Below are 19,587 nucleotides of genomic sequence, written 5' to 3'. Positions count from 1 at the left end.
AGCAGTTACACAGTGTCTTTACATCTGAAACAAAAACACATTGGGAATGTGAAAAAATGCCAAGTTATCAAAAGTACCCAGCCATTTAAAGTGGAGATATCAAAAACACAAGCCAAGTTTCAAGAAACCATTGGGGCAACCTTGCCCAGCACCAAGCAAATAGGCACAACTTTAAAAGTGGTGGGGGTCAAGATTGCCCCAATTGTTTCTACTAACTTGGCTTTTTGATACAAGTTCGATCTGCTTTTATTGTGCCTGAAAAACACACGCCAAGTTACAGTAGCAGAAAAAATTGGGGCAAGATAGATAAATAAATAAATAAATAAATGTCTATGTACTGATTTATGTATTCATTTATTTCAATATTTATTAATGTATTTATTTATTTATGTTTTACTTTTACCAAATCTATAGGCTGTCCTTCAGCATAGCTAATTCTCAGAAAAATGTACATTCCTTTTTGTCCCGTGAGGACCACAAATAGTGTTACTCTCATCAACCAGTCGAGGAACTGTACTTCCTTGCACCAATAGGGACCACAATGAGCGACAGGAAACCAACATTTTTTCAGAGGTCAAGATCAGAATCTCAGGATGATGATGATGATGATGATGATGATGATGAATAATGACTCGGAAAAACTCCAGAATATAAATCCAAATAATTCTCAACGGTCTAACTTCATCTTTCATCAAAATACTGCTTGTTTTCTCAACTAATTGTGTATTGTGTAATAGCACTGATGACAGTAATAACACAACACGCTTGCAAACTGAAGATTATAGTTTCATCATCAAATCCCACGCATGGCAGACCTTTTTTATATTTATATTATATATATATATATATTTTTTGCAGGCAAATGTTCCATTTTAAAACAGAAATAAATCATTAAATATAAATGATATAGACGTCACAATAAATGTGTTCCCTAATACATTTCCATGTTGTCAAAACAAGTTAATTGTCATTAAACTCAGATGTCCTATAATATACATATGCGTGGATAAAAGTGCCTGGGGTCTGCAAAAATATGGGAGAAAAAAATTGATATTTTTACCTTACTTTGGCAACTTATTTCTCTTACTGTATGACAGGTATTGACTTTTTTTCTACATTTCACCTAAGAGTGTTGAGAACTACAAATTAAAAGTGAAATGGTGCTTTTGGCTGATTTACTTTTGCTGTGCCAATACCCTGAAAACACATAAACTATCCTTGATGTATAGAAAGTCTGGCAGTTCTCGCTGATAACGGCGCGAGGAACTACCGTTCCTCTCAATCTCAATTTAGTCAATGCCTTCTTATTTTCAGGACAGCTTTCACGGCCTATTTCTATACATAATCAATTTAGGGAAATTCAACCAAGAAGTCAACTGTAACCACCAATTTTATTTTTTTTTCAATCATGTGTTCATGTATTTGTCAGCGCATTTTTTAGAAGAATAAAAACGATGTTTTTTAAAAAACTAAAATAATAGCAGGAAACAGCTTGTGCTGGTTGGAGCAGTTAATTTAACAGAGTGTTTTGTGTAATGCAGGGTGATGTGGAAATTACAATTGGGCCAATAGAAGTGTCGTGAAATGAAATAAGAAAATGTACATTTCAATTACACCAATCAATGACCAAAACCAGCCCCCTGACATTTGAAATCTTTTGAAAAATCAAGAGTGTTTGAACCGGCTATAATCACTATGATGTTTTTCTATCACACCTAATACATTTAGTACAGGGTGATTCATTTACGGTTTTCAGGATGATTTATTAAAAATAGTTAAATGATCAGAATAAAGCCAACCGTCTATAATTTGGGGGCACAAAAAAGCTATTTCTTAACTATGGACTTTCATACTACACTATTGAAAGGCCATGAATTACATGACATTTCAACAAAATAAACACAAAAAAGCAGATACATTTTCCACAAACAAGAACACTATTTTGTTGGTATAAACTATGAAGACAATATTTCCATCTTCATCCATGTCTCTGAATAATTTTTGGCAATGAACTACTGCTATTTATGTGTACTGTAAAACCAGTTTAAATAAAGAATGGCACCACATGAGCTCACTTAAACAGATGTTACCAGTTTGTGCAGAAATCATTCAATAGACTAATAAACTCTGCTGCATTCTGGAGTTTCAAAACTATGAGATAGAAGAAACTAGTAGACTTATTACAAAATCTACAGTTATTACAGTTATTAACCACCTACTGCTAGTGGTTTTCTATAGGTGGCTCTTGAATTGTGTATGTAGAGGGGCTAGAAAAATGATTAGACATAACACACTTGAACCATTCCTCATTTCGGATTGGCTGGGGGGCATGCCCGGGGAGGCTGCATGCAGCTCAAAGGGCATCTGCGCCACAGCTCGAGGTGACTGCACTGCTGTGCTACACAGAGGGACGCTTTGTTTACATCAAGGAGGAGAGCGTCCGCTCCGCAGGATAACTACTACGGAACCCTTCACCTGCAAGACGGTGCCTGTGAAGGCTCTGCCCAGCCAGGACTGTCGTAAAGACCCGGAGTCACTGGGAGGCTGGGAGTTTGGGAGCAACAGCAGTAGGTTAGTTTAGGAGATGTTGATCCCAACCAGTATAGAGAGGGTTTCGTAGTGGAGTAGGTTCCTGGAGCGTGGTATCTCTTTTAATGAGGCTACTGCTCGCCTTGTGTGGCAAACGTTTATTTTTAGTTTGGATGTTTTGTTTTCGTTATTAAAACTGACACTAGGGCTACCATTGCTGGTACCCTAGTAGCAGCACTCATTATTATTCAGTGACAACCCACGCATGTAACACTTCCCCCTGTTACACTCATGTTTCCACTTATAAATACTTATTTACAAATAAAATAACTGTACACAATTTCCAGGAAGTATATGTGGCCGGCTGGCATCTCCTCGCGACACGAGAACAGCTCCTGTTTGACAAGCGGCCTGGCACAGCACAGCTCTGAGGCACAACACAGCTCTGAGGCACAACACAGCTCTCAGTCACAGCACAGCACTCAGGACCTTTTATGGGTTACATAGAGTAAGACCTACAAGAGGTGGCATTTGCAAATAAAGAGTAATCTGACAGCAGGCTTATTATTATGTGTCTGGCCTCTTTTTGGATAAAGCTTTTATTGTGGATTTACCCAAAGTTCTTACAGTTTTGGAACACTTGCATAACCAATTTTTTTTATTGATGAGATAAGAACATAATCTAGGTTTAAAACTCTGATAGATCCAGTCTTACTGGCACACATACAAAATAAAGTGCTTCTGAATCCCTTGGGATGTATTGTCCAAAAACTAGGACAATATTTCTGCTATCACACAGTAATGAGTTTCAAGAAATTTAGTGTAAATGTTTCAGTATAGAGTTTTGTGTTGTGTGTTGAAACACATTGCTGCCTCTCCCTCACCAATTCCATCCCCCAAAGTGACACACAAACTACCTACTAGTATTTAAATTAATTTGAATCTGAGTTGTTTTTTTTCCTGGTTTGGTAACTTTAATGGATATGTTTTTTCCTTTTGAAAAAATCATTCTAATGAGAGTAAAAGCTTAGATAATCTAGCTCCATGGTTATTATTAATAGCTTAATTGGCAGCTACAGATTTACTCTTAAAATGTTCTAAATTGTATTGATCTTGGTTTGGCTGTTTGCTATTCATCTGAATAAGAAGCTTAGTATGATCAGAATATCCCTCCTGATGCTGGCGAGGTTGCTGTCAGAGCTCTGCATGTCTGTTGATGAAATGACTCTCTGTATTGCAATTTGCTGGCAACAACTCAGCTTAAACATACAGCTACTGCAGTCTTGATAACATGGTGAGTTTGTGTGGAGAAGGCTAGATTTATCAGTATGCTTTGTTTGGGTCTGTTAAAAACTAATGAAACTTCTTTATCGTCTACTTTATCACAGTTTGAAATGTTTGTCTTCTTCTAGATCTAGATTGGGATCCTGAAGTCACCTGCAAGCCATATTACAAAGAGACTGAATCCGTCAGCTTGGAGTTCATTGCCAAAATCCAAAAGCTGAAAATCACATTGCTTTCGGCTTCAGGTTGTCATTTATAGAAGCTGATTTATACAAGCCGATCTGCACCCCTTCACGTGTAACAGCAGTTATTTTAAAAGGTGGCACACCATGCATGAGCGACTTCGCATGAGGTTAAAAAGCTGTCCTGAAAGGGACTTACTGTTTAGTAATCGGAAGTCTATGAACGGGAAGGATCCTCTGCGCTCAGAGAGAACCCCTGCTTGCCCTCTCACTTGTGCATCTCCTGAAAAACACAAAAGAAAGACAGTACAGTAATGTTGCCCTTGTGAGACAATCGACAGACATGTTTTGTAGGACAAGGTATGCTTTGTAGGACAAGTTATGAACTCATAATGTCAAGCTCTCAGTTTACAGTTACTGGCTTTAGAACTTTAACTGGCAGCTGCCTTGTGTTTGCTGAGCCCACATTTTGGTATTCTCACATGATAGGACCAGAGGTCAAGGATTTTACCATCTACCAAACACCCTGCGCAAGTTAGGTAGTGGTAGTGTGCTTGAAGGTGATTTTTTAGTTAAAAAAAGTTCACACAATTTTTGTTGAAGAAAGAATATAGTAACTCCTGCCTTGGCAATTTATATCATTTCAACTACATTTTCTTATTTCTTTTTTTTTTCTCCTGTTTCCATTGATACATACTTTGGTATTATTTGGACCTTTTAAAATAAATAACTGTATTATACAGCAGAAAGGTAAGAAACGTATGAAGAGAAAACATTAGCCATTACAATGCACAATTTCCAGGAAGTATGTGTGGCCGCCTGGCGTTTTCTCACGAAACGAAAACAGTTCCTGTTTGACAAGTGAGCTGGCACAGCGCTGTGTGTGTGTGTGGGGGGGGGGGGGGGGGGGGAGGCTATGCTAAGAATTTTTTATTTGTATTGGCACACTGTTCAGTAACACTGCTAAATAATGCAGTTGTTGGCTCAGTAGGTCCAATTGCCTCAGGCCGAGTGTCCCAGACTTGAATCCTGTCTTGTGATAATGAGGTTCTGAGTGTCTGATTCATGGAATTACAATAGGAATGGCAGAATATGAAAAAGTAGAGCAGATTATTGACTCTGGTGTGCCTCAGCCAAATCCCCCCCCACAGAGCCTCACTTCCCCACCAGCCTGTCAGAAATTCCAGTGCTGGGTTTAAGCTGGTTAGAACTGGTCATGCAGGTTCAAGAGATTGTAATGCTGGTCCAAGTGCTGGTTATAGTTCATTTTTAATATCTTTCACTGTAAAATGTAACTATTGTTGTCTGCTATGAAATTGCAGTATTCAAAAGATTAAGACTGCAGATACATGATATAGACCTACCAAAGTCAAGGTCAGAGACAAAGTGTGAGACAGAAGAGTGTTTGTGTCTGTGTGTGCAAATTTGTGTGTGTGTGCACAAGTCTCAACTCACAGAGGTTCTAATACCAAACAACAGCTGTGTTTGGAGTGAAGAAAGTAGTCAAAACACCACATGGGTCAAGCTGTTTTGGAACATGGTTTTCCATATTGACATTACAGAACATCCAAAAGGTCAAGTCAAAGTAAATTTATGGATATTTCTAAAAGCATACTGTCACATGAACACTGCCATTAGATTACTGTGAGATTACTTTTTTTAGGCCTATATAACAATAATTCAAGTTACTCATATACATCTTGCATTCTCCACGGTAAAAAAAAAAAACTGTCCCAAGCTCAATAGTAAAGCCAAGTAAACTATTATACACACTATATTTAATGTTATGCTATCTTCATAATGTCCCTTGGGCTGGCCCATAATAACAGAATAAAAATCTGCACTGTTGTATGTACTAGGCCCACCAAGGGTTGCCTTTGTATATGTGCCAATACATGATAGAAAACCATTATGTTTTTGTTTTTAAGACTTTTTAATGTCTTCATCAAACTGACTTTTTTTAAAACTTAAAAAAGCAATGAAGAGTAAAACAAAATGATCACCTAAGTATGAATTAAAATATATTTAACATATAACACAGGAATTTAAATTAAGCTCCTAATGCTTGACTGCCAAGACACTAATATATGTTGTGTTGTTATCTGATTTTTTATGTTTTATTATAATCTTTTTGTAATAAATGGAGCCAGATTTGAACTAACTGAATTTATTTTAAGGAGAACAATTTAGGCCACACTGCCTGTACTAGGACAGCAAAGAGGTCAATTTTGTAAATAAAACAATATCACCTACTTTTTCAGTATATCCAATATTTCCAAAAAGTACAACATTTAACTGATGAAATGCAATAGCCATTGGCATCTTTAATTGTCCATGAATACTTGCCTGACCCAAAAAACAAAGTGGGATTTCAAATTCTAGAGCACACAACGTAAGCTGAAACATGGAACATATTTGTTAAATTTTGAGATGACGTTTAAAAATCATAACATATCAATTCAAAAATAATTCCCATAACTAAAGTCTTCTTCTTTGACCCCCTTGAGCTATGTCATATGCTGTGCATGCCCACTTCACAAGCTAGTGTGGTTATTTTTCATTTCTTTGTTGCTTTTGTGTTTTATGTGAAAAGAAAAACATTTTAGTCAAGAGTCTGCACTTAGGGCACTCCACGCTACTGTTTTCTGAAATATTTCTCCTGCATGTGGTTTCAGGAGCTGTGTCTCTGCTGCCTAAACCCTATTTTGGAGCAGGGCACTGTTTCTAGAGAATGTCCTCTCTTCCCTCTGGAAACAGGTTTATTCAGGTCTCAGCAAGAATGATTAGTAAAGCCTTCTCAGTGTATGTAGAGTCAGAAAACAGGAAAAGATTGTTTGGCCTGGAGGTCAAAAAACTTAAACTTTCATTAGCATTTCCTAGTTTGAGCATGGGTTTCTAATGACAAACATGTCCAAAGTTAGTTTTGTTGAGAGGCCCAATTTTATACAATTTTTTTTGTCTCTGGTTTACTTTATATTTATAACATTTAAGTGTGAATGTGTGTTACATTTTTATGGTGTCTCAACTACTGGACTTCTTATCTGACACTGCAATATATGTTGCCAGATGACTTATCTATATGTGTATTTCAATAAAACAGACTTGCCTCACCAAAACAAGATAATAAAAAAGGAAAGAAAAAATAAGAATAATAATTTTTCAGGCCTTCCACAGGAAATACCTGGAGAGAGCCTAAGCTAACCTATTATCTCAGCTACAGGTATTTCCTGAAGAAAAGCCTTTCAGTGGAAACTGTCTTTCCCTTTCTTTTGAGAGTATATTTATTACCTTGTTTTTGGTTTTATTTCACTCTTCCCTTGCTGGGAAATAATCCAGTGCTTTTCAGGAGAGTGAAAGATAAATACGGGTAAGTGATGGGATTCTTGCTGTTGAGTGACACAGCAACTGGTTCTGCTATAGACACGTTCTTTCTGTCAACACGGAAGTCCAGTTTGCTTTGTGAGTGTTCTAGGACCTGCATAACTTGTCGAAAGGGGCGGCTGTGTTGGCCCAAATTCTCTTCAGTGAAGATTCATATTTCTATTCATATTGAGTCTTTATAAAATAGTCATTAAAGCTGATAGAAAACATTTACTCCTGTATGGTTCTCTACAGTAGAAATGACGGTTTAAATTCCTAATATGCAATAGATGCTTCCTGGATAAATCAAGAATAAATAAAAAAAATGGATATAAGCCATTCTTATGCAACAGTAACTACAGAAGTGCTTGAATTTATAGGCCCTGTTAAGCTGCTTTGGGAACAGGATGTCTTTCAGTTTTACTCCCTAAAGGACTCCTGCAGCTTTATAAACCATGAACCACGTTTGAATGACCTTTGGAGATAGAGAAAGCTCGGTAAGGAAGCTTTGGGATGTTAACATTTAAATCACTTTTCAAAACTGAACACTCAGGGGTAGATGTACTAAGATGGGCCAGTCGCAGCGCAAACATACCACAATTTGCATTTTCATTGCGATAAATCGCAAAGTATACATTTTGTCATATGTATTAAGAGAAAATATGAAAAGAACCACAATATACTAATTTAAATATTTGTTGCGTAATCTTAGCAAGATCTCTAGCATTGCGAGAGTCGTACGACATTTTTTCGAATAGGGAGTTGAGTTGTGGTTTGCTGCAGTAGAGGGTGACCGAAGGATAACGTCTATACATACAAGGGTGCAAGAATCAGAATAACATTGTTTTTGTTAAATGTAAACATCTGTACAATGCATTCTGTTCTGTCTTCATTTTACCTATTTTAATACTGTTACATACTGTATAAAAAAATGAAAGGCAGTTTAATCCCATTAGATTCTATAGTGGTGCCTCCACCTTCATCCCCAAATAAAAAATATGTTTCTATCAAAAAGTTTTTCATAATCATACAGTTGCTCCTCGCTAAACCGGACATGTTTGTCCGAAATAAGCAGGTGTCGGGTTTAATAAAATACAAAAACTTGCACACATACATTTAAAGTGCTCAATGTATTTTAAATGTAAATCATTGCGCTGACATAACACTAATGTGTTTTTGGGTTGGCTACACAGTACATTATGTAAAAATATAAATCTGTACAGTAGGCCTATACAGTATGCAGTAAACTAGTAAAATCAAATGAATATCTAGCACACTTTCTTTTTACTTTAGCCTGTTGACTACCGGTAACATAAAATAAATCATGCTGATGCATTGTACACATTGGTGTATTTTTAAAAAAAAAATGTATTATTATTTTTAACTTGGCCTACTTAGTAGCCTAGACAATTAACACAAAACAGATCATGGTCCTATACAGATGCTCAGAATGAGATGGAGGGGTTAGCAGCATATGTGTGGATTCTATTGCTCACAACACGCTGGGGAAAAAAGAAATGTCATAGAAATTTGTTTTCAAGCCTTGTAAGTACACCCTGCTTTTAGGGAAAAATAGGTACTTGGGTGTTCTACTCAAAAATGCATTGAGCACAACTGGCAATGGACGAGAAAAAGCGGACTGGGAAATGGCAGCAAGAATTGCGACTGTTTAAAACGTGCTTTCAAAAGTTCTTAACAAATTGATGCAATTGTAAGTGTCGCAATTGCCGGCAGCTTTAGTACATCTTGTTATAATATTTGAGAACCCTCATTTGCAATATCTGCACCCCATTTTTACGAATTTATGCAGGAACGCCCATAATTACATATTCATCTAGGTTGAACCGCAAAGAAAAACAACTGCAACTGTGAGGAGCAGAGTACAGGAGCAGAGTGGGAAATTTCTTCTCCGGCTGTCTCCTGTCAAGTTCAAGTTCTTTCCTCCTTGCTCACTGATTGGATACATGTTCAGGGCGATTGCATCCGATTGCATGAAAATTGAGCCCCATTCGATAGCTTGCAATAGGATGCAGTCCGATCGAGCTCGATTGCACGGTGCAATAATGATGCGATAACCATGCAATCACGGGCTGCAATTGCCCCAAAATTGCATAGTGTATCATGGCCTTAAACATGGCATGGTGATGTGACATGACAGTGTTGATTTCCGCAAATGTCGCCTATAGCTACACACGAAGCAAAGCCGTTTGCACGCAGATATACAAATAGTTCCAGCACAATACAAATGGTACCTTGTATGAGCCGTTATTGTTAAACTAAAGTAGTCTAACCTCTTCGTGCAGCAAGAGTGATGATTCAGACGAGGATAACCGCCAGTTCGTTTTAGCAACATGGATAAACCCTCCCACAATTCTCTGTGATTGGTTGCAAATATGAACGTTACTGTTCAGCACGGCTCTGTACATCCGCTTTTTACTGCTACTGGTCATTCAACCTTCTCTTTAGTCACATCAAGTGGCATTGTACTGTAATACGTTAGACATGTAGTAACACAGTAGCCTGCATGAAGATAAAATATTCTGTTACCAGCGCAACAATGTTCTGGGAAAACAACGGGACGAAATAAGCGTCCCAAGAAAGGTTCTGGGGACACTAGGACCAGTGCTCCAAAAGTGGGACCGTCCCATCCAAAACGGGACGCCTGGTCACCTTATTAATGATGCAGTAGGTGATCATGAAACCATATACTCAAGACTTTCTATAGTTAGGAGCGTGAATGTCAATGCAAGTTTATCCTGCTGTCCTGTTCTGCCAACACATACAGTACAGGAATGGGAAAATTCAAATGAGAAATAATCTAATGAAATCAACCTTTTAGGTGTTTTTGGTAATTTCAACATTTGAAGAGCCAGATAAGCTCTAGGTCATGTAGAAAATTACCAGGAAATAATGGTGACAGATGCATTAATGGTGTGCAGGCAAATTTGGGTATCTGTGGATGATTCCTATGTAGTTGGATACTTCATCAACTACCAATCAGCTGCAAATCAATTAGTTATTTAATACACCTACATGACCCCTGACTTACGGCTGCTCATTTTAGCTGGCAGTGGCCCATAATCAGGGGTTTTAAAAAATGATAAATCAACCACAAATCCTGTCGATTGCACTTTGCTGTCAACTACTATTTATATGGGAACATTACTCCTTTGCAAAAGAAAGTTCTTTAGCTGCCCAGCTCATTGCAATTTCTTTACAATACCTCATATTTATTAGCAGATTTTAAGGATACACTCTTTTTTTGCCGACTGTTTATTTTTTTATTCCTCTAGGTTCCCGTATAAAAAACAGAAAGGACATAAACCAAGTTGCTTTTTGGCAAAACCATTATTTCAGTAATGGGGACAGAGTAAAACAGTGCAACACTCTGACATTGTGTAAAACAGTAATCCATATTTATTTTATTGTGCTCTAAACACTGACACAATCCTGTTTTTATGCAGATCCCATTAACGGCACTTTTGAAAGTTTACTCCACTGAAATGTTACATATTGCGATGCTTTTGTGATGCTTTCATTTGCTTAAATGCTAGGTTTATCATGGTGGCAGCACTTCACAATGTGTACTTCATATGATTGTATTTTGCTTTATTGTCGTTCATTGGTTTGCAAATAATCTCATAATCAATTTTTTAAGTAAAATATCATAACTATAGGCAGAACATTATGATATTTTGAGCTGGTTCCCAGAAATGAGGTTCTCTTTTTGTCCCTTTGGAACACATGCCTTAGAATGTAAAAGACTGCACAGAACCTGAGGCCAAAACAATGATACAGTAGATTATTGTATTACTTGTATTGTAACACTTGAAATGTATTTGCTGATGATTGTAAGTCGCCCTGGATAAGGGTGTCTGCTAATAAATAAATAATAATAATAATAATAATAATAATAATAATAGATAAATGCAAACTGACTAGTATGTTGTTTTTAAAAAACGTATTTTTAAAAGCAAAATATTTAAAATAAACTCTATAAATCAACAGCATTTCAAATTTAAATTTGTTTTCTGTTCACAAGCTGCCAAATAACAAAACCAGGTACATTTTCTTTACTAACAGCATTTTCGCTTTTCATCCTCCCAACACTTGAAAACAAATGTTTTAACAGAATAGTTTTCTACTGTGTTTGTAGACAAATGACTTGTTTTTTTTTTAACTAAGAAACATCCCATTCATTATCTTTAAATCATAAATCAATGAGGCTTTAACTGATAACACAATGTAATCTAATTCCATTCTGTACAAAAAGTACATACTTAATGACATCACATTGAATCACGTGCAACTCGTGCATTGTTAAGTAATAACTTAAGCAAGACCAAGTTTTAACCAACCTCACTGTCTGGCAGCATAGTTTTTATTATGAGATTTTCCTTATGGCAGCACTCATTTCTACTCCTGGCTCATATAGATTCATTCAAACTTTGCAAGTTCTTACTCAAATAACACTGAATAAAATAGATTAAAAAGATACTGGAGATCATTTTTTGTATGTAAATCCTGTGGCTGTGATTTCATATAGCTAAAAATGTAACATAATTGAAGTTGAACTGAGATATAATACTGTATTTCCAAAACACTGAAAACATGATGTTGCAAGCTGATTTGTGAGATATCAGCAGCGATGGTGGCCACGGCAGGATGCTGCATGGTGCAATGTGCACAACAACTTTAATTGGATTTTCTTTTGAATAGACAGGCAATAAATAAGGTTCCAAATTGTTTTAAAATAGACTGCAGGAGAGCTAATTGCATTTGTGTTTATGACACAACAAATGTTTGCATTTCAATTTATTTTGCATTTTGAATTTGTATTGACCTGCTCCACAACTTAAATCACTGTTGGTGGGCTTCTCCTGTAATATTATTCATTATTTATCATGTTTTAATTAAATACCTTTTAGCTTGAACGTTGTGCATGAAAGGCGATGCCTGGTAGTATTGTAATTGAGACTCTATATCTCTATATTGAAGGCATGCTTTCACACTGCCATGCTAGCGCAATTGCCACACGCATGCCTAAAGTGTGTCCTTAATTGACTCTTCTAGTTAGAGGGTGAATCAGTTCTATGTATCTCTTATTCAACCTAGAGTCCTTTAAAGAGAGACCATGCTTCAATACTTGTACCAAATAAAGACGAACTGTTGGTTACATCAGCTGCTTCAATAACACTTTTTGTAATTTCCAACAAGGGGGAATATATATAAGGAGAACAGGTTGTATAGCGGGATAGAGGTAGGGCTCAGGAATTGATACCCAGACAAATGTACAAACAAACTATAGGAATAGGGAAATTGTTCATGACCTTAAAATCCACTCAAAGCTGGAAAATTGTTAAGTTCAAAGTTACAGAACTTTCAAAATGAGCAAAATGAAGTTTGCTACACTAGCCTACATACTGCACAATGAAAGCGCCTGATGTTTTTGTTGTACTTACTGTAGCTTGTGTATAACCCCGTGAGTAAACCAAAGCCCAGAAATGAAAACCCTTTTCCCGGAGATGCTTTGTGATACAATTAAAATTGCAAATCATCTAGATGATATCTCTTTCTAATCCATCAAGTTCTGATTTTTGCTTTTTAATCAGTTACTCGGTGCTGCAAAGGTTAGACTCTGGGTTTGGAAAGTTGTTTTCCCGGTATTGTTTTGTTGTCAGACTTCAAAAGGCTGTAATTCATCTTCCTGCCCCTCCTTTGCTGCTGATCCTTACAACCCACTATCTCCAGTTAATGTCACATCGCTGTCTTCTACTTTTGTTTCACAAGGAAAATGATTATGTTAAAGAGTGTTTTTTTCTGGTTTTGGCATGTTATTCAAACAATTGTATCTTTTAATGTTTTTATTTTTTATTTTTTGCGGTGCACTTTATCTAAAAATATGACATGAGCTTATTTTAACAGCAAGAAATACAACTGAAAACTGAAATGTAACTGAAAAATATCCCAGAACTATCCTGCATAATATTCAGACATATAGATAGATTCTTAAAATTTATGTACACGTACAATAAAGGTAACAAACAACTCAGTAATTTAATCTTGTTTTAATTCATTCTAGATTCATTCTAGGGGCAGCAGTGTGGAGTAGTGGTTAGGGCTCTGGACTCTTGACCGGAGGGTTGTGGGTTCAATCCCCAGTGGGGGACACTGCTGTTGTACCCTTGAGCAAGGTACTTTACCTAGATTGCTCCAGTAAAAACCCAACTGTATAAATGGGTAATTATATGTAAAATAATGTGATATCTGTATAATGTGAAATAATATATAATGTGATATCTTGTAACAATTGTAAGTCACCCTGGATAAGGGTGTCTGCTAAGAAATAAATAATAATAGAAATGTAATTTGTGTTCATTTTGGAGTAAATCATTTTTTGAGAATCTAGCCCATAAAATGCAGAAAGATAAAAAGATTGGGTCCTTTTCACAAAGCTTGTATTCAGCAAACCCTTCTAGACTGTTATTAAGGAATCCAATACAATCTTAAACATTTCATGAAAATGAAACTGTATTTACTGTATTACATCTAAACTAATTAAAACTGTGTAAATAGGTAACATTATGTATATAGTAACAAGATTTGCAAATGCTCAACAATATTTTTATTTCCCAGAATGTATTGTTGTAGTATGATTATAGCATTTACTATGTATAAAACTGTTTAGACTGTTGATAAATTCTTTACTTTTCTCCACAACCGTCTGAAATGATTTTAGCCATAAAAAAAAATTAAAAATTTGTGAATAGCACATCTATACAGCTACACAAACAGTACAACACTTTCTTTAAAAAGCTTAAACATTGCTGTGCTTCCAGTGAGAATTGTATCTACACCAATACAGTAATTTCTAGAATGAGAATGTTTTCATGATTTGCATGTAGGATACTAGAACCTAAATAAAAAAAAAAAACTAAAAAAAAAAAAAACGCTTGTCTCATATGTTTTCATTTGTGGTCTGAAACCCGCCATAAGTTATGCAAAATGTGGCTTTGCAAGCATAAATCTCTATGACGCACATCCTCTTCACATCTGCTGCATTTCAGATTTTAAATCATAGAGATAAAGAAAGAGAGAGAGAGAGAAAGAGAGAGGATGACTGAATTACATTGTGATTATTGATACAAAAAAGCTACCAAATATAGAAATGTTGCTGCAAGTTAGAACAAACATTCTTTTTTTATAATTTTGTAGTTGACAATTGTTTTTTTGTTTTTTTTTATCATTTTCTCCCAATTTAGAATATCCAATTATTTTTAGGCTCAGCTCACCGCTACCAGCCCTGCGGTGACTCGGGAGGGCGGAGACGAACACACGCTGTCTGCTGACACGTGTGCCGTTAGCCGACCGCTTTTTTTCACACTGCAAACCCACCATGCAGCCACCCAGAGCTACAGCGTCGGAGGACAACACAGCTCTGGGCAGCTTACAGGCAAGCCCGCAGGCGCCGGCCAGACTACAGGGGTCGCTAGTGCGTGGTGAGCCGAGGACACCCTGGCCAACCTAAGCCCTCCCCACCCGGGCGGTGCTCGGCAAATTGTGTATCGCACCCAGGGAACTCCCGTTCATGGTCGGCAGTCGAATAGCCTGGACTCGAACCGGCGACATCCAGGCTATAGGGCACATCCTGCAATCCTTTACCGGATGCGTCACTTGGGAGCCCCTTAGAACAAACATTCTTTAAAAAAAACTTGTGTATATAGACCATGAGATTTTCCCATCTTATATCTGAAGGACTTCTATAGTTCTGTTACGGGGGGGAGGGGGGGGGGGGGGGGGGGCACCAACTTGATATATAGATCTGCAGGTAGCCAAACAGAATACCAGAATCCCATGCCCTATAGTTCCCAGAATATTGCAGTTTAAAAAACGATTTAATTGAAGTGTTTAAAGATATGTGCCCTGTATGTCATCAATAACAACAAAAATAAAATACAAGAAAGGTATTATAAACTTATGAAAAATCTGTGCATTGATCTGAATGGTTTTTGCTATAACTGAGGTGATGTGGGGACACAGAGAGCTTACAGGGCTTGCTCAGGGTCACATGACTGAATAAGCAATACAAAAAAACCAAAAAGGGTCAGAGCCATTGTGCACACGTCAGCCCAGGGAAATGTAATAGGAGGTTCAGTCACCGTAATATTTTTAAAATGCCCTTATAAGTTTAATTTCTGGTTCCAAGACGGTTGGCTAAATGGTGAGCATTTATAAAATAAGTTTCTGATTAAATTATTGTTAGTACTGTTGGTAAAGAGTTGTTTAAGGGTTCTACAGTGTAGAGATAATGGTCAAAATGGTGAAATTATTCAATTAGGATCATTCTGGTTCTCTCTAGTTCATATTGTGTGTTTAATTTTAACGCAAATAACATAGGGATTAAAAAGGTACTATAATGTGTTATAAAAAATGCCATTGATAGTAGACTTAACATCCTGATTTAATATCAAACAGGTAGGGATTTTTGTAATTGTGTGTCGAAGTACAACATCTTTTCAAGTAACACAACTATTACAGTAGTATTATATTTAGAAGCTTAACTGGCTACTTCCCTTTTTAATATCACCTCCTGTGCTATAACCTCACTACATGCTCTGACCTTACTGCCTCCCTCTCATGATCCACACCTCACACATGCCAGACCTTTTAGGCCAATACAACAAAATTACTTTATACAATCCCTGATTTCTCCTGTTCCCTGCAATTGCACTTAATCTGTGTGCAGGAGTTGAGATTGCATCAATAAGACAGAAACAGTTAACTGTGTTCCCACACACTGTCTGCATCTCATAATAACAAGTTATAAAACCCTGGGACCTAACCTTGAACTACCTTGAAAATAGCCTTTTATTCAGCACTAAGACCTTTAAACTTGCTGTTCTTTTCTATTTTTTTTTTTGTTTTACCTGCCCACTTTCTCCGTCTGCTTCTGCTCTTTTATTCTCTGATTCAGAAAAGCTTTATTGTGAAAGAAATTGGTCTTTTTAACTGCTTTTTTTTCTTTTTTACAATAAAGGAACACACACAAATATGCATCAACCCTTTCCTTGGTTTTACTATGCTTAATGTTTAGCATTCTTCCTTGCACCTGTTTCCACACTTGCTTAACTGTGTTTATAATTCTACTTAATACTACAGTAAGCTTTTATGTGCAAAGTTTACTGGTTATCAGTTACAGTATACCATAATATAGATATTTCCATCAGTTTGTATTTTTAAGTTTTACCTTCTTTTTCAAAGACCCATTCAAACCCAATCTAGAAATTAACCGATAATTGTGACTTCTGATTATGTCAGATCCTCCATACATAACTCTGGGAGGCATTCTTTTTCATGGCATTGTTTCCTTTGATGGTTTGGTAGTAAATGGCTTATTAAAGTCAACCAAATGGACATACATTTAACCATTTGCAAATTCTTTATTAAAATGTAAAAAAAATAATGGGTCACTTTGGACTGGATCGCTTAACCACGTACTAAAAAGCCCTGGTGTAATCAGGAGGAAAAATGGTAAACTGCATTCAGATGTTTCATGATCGGTTTGAGAAACATTTTGTTTAGGCAAACTGATTATAAAACTTTTGAATGTCCTTGGAATGCAGTTTACCATGCTTCCCCATGCTTATACTAAGGGATATTGAGTGTGTGGTAGAGACAGATCCAGTCCAGTCCAGTCCAGTTTTTTATTAACCTATTTATAAAGCATTTATAAAACTTGCTTAAAGTACCTTTATATTTTTTCTCCATCAATTCAGAAGCTTCTTCAGAACATATTTTCAGAAATGATATGACTAATAAAAATAATTAAAACAGAACAGTAAAAAGAAACATTCTGAGAATTAAAAAGTATAGAACAACAGCAAACAAGAGTCTAACTGCTGGTGTGCAATACCTCAGGGAAGATATTACATAGCTGCTCTTGACTTAGATTTGATCACATTCTGGGCAATAAAAATGGGGGCAAGTGGAAGCAGTGGAATCAATCAGTCTGGTCAGCACAGCTGAGTGGTCATCACTCCTTGCAGTGTTGCACTGCCTTTTCCAGACAGATTTGACCGATTAATTCACCGGTGTTCCATATTTTGGAAGAAACACTGTAGTTCAGTTATTATCTATCTTGTTTAGGCTCCTCTTCAATTGTTAGAATGAGCTGCATTATACACTAGACGTGCACAAGCTTAAAAAATGGTTATTGCATACATTTACTTGATCTGAACAACAAAAAAAAAGTTAGATGCATTTCCATCCATTTTTTTCTATGCGCTCCAAAATCACTGACATTTGCAAACTCTTCAATACCTCGCCTCCTTCCCCACCCACCCCCTGTCCTCTGCAACCCCTACTAATTTACCCTCCTCCTTCTCGCCCCTCTCGGACTTTGATCTTTGCTCCCTGCTGCAGGGCCACAAACCCACCACGTGTGCTCTGGACCCTCTCCCCACTCACCTTTTCCAGGCTGCTGCCCCTTCTCTACTCCCATTCATTTCCTCACTTCTCATAACCTCTCTACTCTCTGGCTCCTTCCCATCTGCTCATCCCTCCAGAACTACTGTCCTGTCTCCCTTCTCCCTTTCCTCTCTAAAACCCTCGACTGAGCATTGCATCGCCAGCTCTCTGCTTTCCTGTCAACACATTTTCTGCTCGACCCTCTCCAATCCGGTTTTTGCCCGGCATGCTCCACTGAAACTGCTCGTCACTAACTCTCTACTCTCTGCAAGTGCTGCCTCCCTGTCCTCTGTCCTAATTCTCCTCGACTGCCTTTGACAAAGCTACCCCTCTATTCTCCTGTCGTCCCTTGCTGACCTGGGACTCTCCGGCACTGCTCTTGCCTGGTTCTCCTCCTACCTTGCTAATCGCACGTACCGGGTGTCCTGGCTAGGCGCACCCTCTGCCTCTTGCTATCATTCTACAGGTGTCCTCCAAGTCTCAGTCCTGGGACCCCTCCTGTTTCCTCTCTACACTCACTCCCTGGGTACCCTCATCTCCTCCCATGGCGTCTTGTATGATTTCTATGCTGGTGATGCCAAGATCTTCCTCTCCTTTCCCCCCTCTGACTCCCACATCTCCCGTATCTCTACTTCTTTCGGTCATCTCCTCCTGGATGCACTCCCATCATCTTAAACTCAACCTCTCCAAATCAGACCTCCTTTTCTTCCCCCTTCTTCCACCCCATCGCTGATATCTAGCTCTACTTCTCTTGAATCCATCACCATCTCTCTCTCCTCATCCTCCAAGAACCTCGGTGTCACCCTCAACCCCTCCTCCTCCTACTCTCATGCTCTTGTTGCTTTTTACTCAGCAACATAAGCAGAATTTGCCCCTTCCTCACCAACTACTCCACACAGCTCCTAGTTCAGGCCCTGGTACTGTCCTGCCGTGACTACAACTTCCTCCTGGTCGGCTTCCCTGCTTCCACTATCCATCCGCTCCAGCTCATCAAAAACTGCTGCTTGCCTTGTCTATTCCCTTCCTTTTTTCCCTTTCCTTCCGCCTTGTCGCTTCTCCCACGCTACTCTGCTGGTCCGGTCCCTCCACTGGCCCCCTATCGCCACTCACATCCAATTCAGAACTCTTGTACTTCACTGTCTCGACCTTTCTGCCCCCTCCTACTGCTTGAATATTATTTCTCCCTACCCCCCTCTCGCACCCTCCTCTCCTCTGCCACCGGCAGACTAGCTGTACACCCCCTCTGCTCCCCTGCCTCCAGAGCCCGCTCCTACTCAACCCTTGCTCCTCAGTGGTGGAATGACCTACCCACAGATATTAGGACTGCTCATTCCCTGATCACCTTTCGGCGCCTCCTCAAGACACACCTGTTCAGACAGCATCTGTAAACCTCACAACTCTTGACTATACTGTCCTATATAGCACCCAATTGTAGCAGTGCTTGCATCATCTGCTGCTCTCAATCATAATTATATTTTCTGTATCTTGTACTTGATTTTACTCTAAAAGGTAACCGTATTCACGTTTTTGTAATTGCTCTTATTTGAAATCGTTCTTATCCATTTATTTTACTTACTACTTACTCTTAATGGAATTTACTGTTATAACCAAATATTTACTCGTATAACTGCTCTTAGTCATAATCACTCTCAAATGTAATTATTTACTGTATTTTTTATTTTCTCAGGTTAATTTGATGCACCTGAAGCACCTGTATAAAGGCAAGAGAAACCCTGCAGTCAGGGCTGCTGATGGAGAACAGGCT

At 37.9% G+C, this 19,587-nt stretch overlaps 1 protein-coding gene across 2 annotated transcripts in view; it reads right to left on the bottom strand.

Annotated features, from left to right (window-relative positions):
• LOC117411529 (cAMP-specific 3',5'-cyclic phosphodiesterase 7B-like) overlaps nt 1–19,587 on the bottom strand; it is a 69,932-nt gene that overhangs the window by 16,748 nt on the left and 33,597 nt on the right. For both annotated transcript variants that reach the window (XM_059025211.1, XM_059025210.1), the window contains one exon: nt 4,195–4,278. In XM_059025211.1, the coding sequence (XP_058881194.1) occupies nt 4,195–4,278 (84 nt within the window). The remainder of the gene's footprint in view (nt 1–4,194; nt 4,279–19,587) is intronic.

Source organism: Acipenser ruthenus, chromosome 6 (genome assembly GCF_902713425.1).
Source record: "Acipenser ruthenus chromosome 6, fAciRut3.2 maternal haplotype, whole genome shotgun sequence".
Taxonomy (NCBI): Eukaryota; Metazoa; Chordata; class Actinopteri; order Acipenseriformes; family Acipenseridae; genus Acipenser; species Acipenser ruthenus.
The sequence above is the reverse complement of the archived record's forward strand: the minus strand, read 5'-3'. Positions and strand labels throughout refer to the sequence as shown.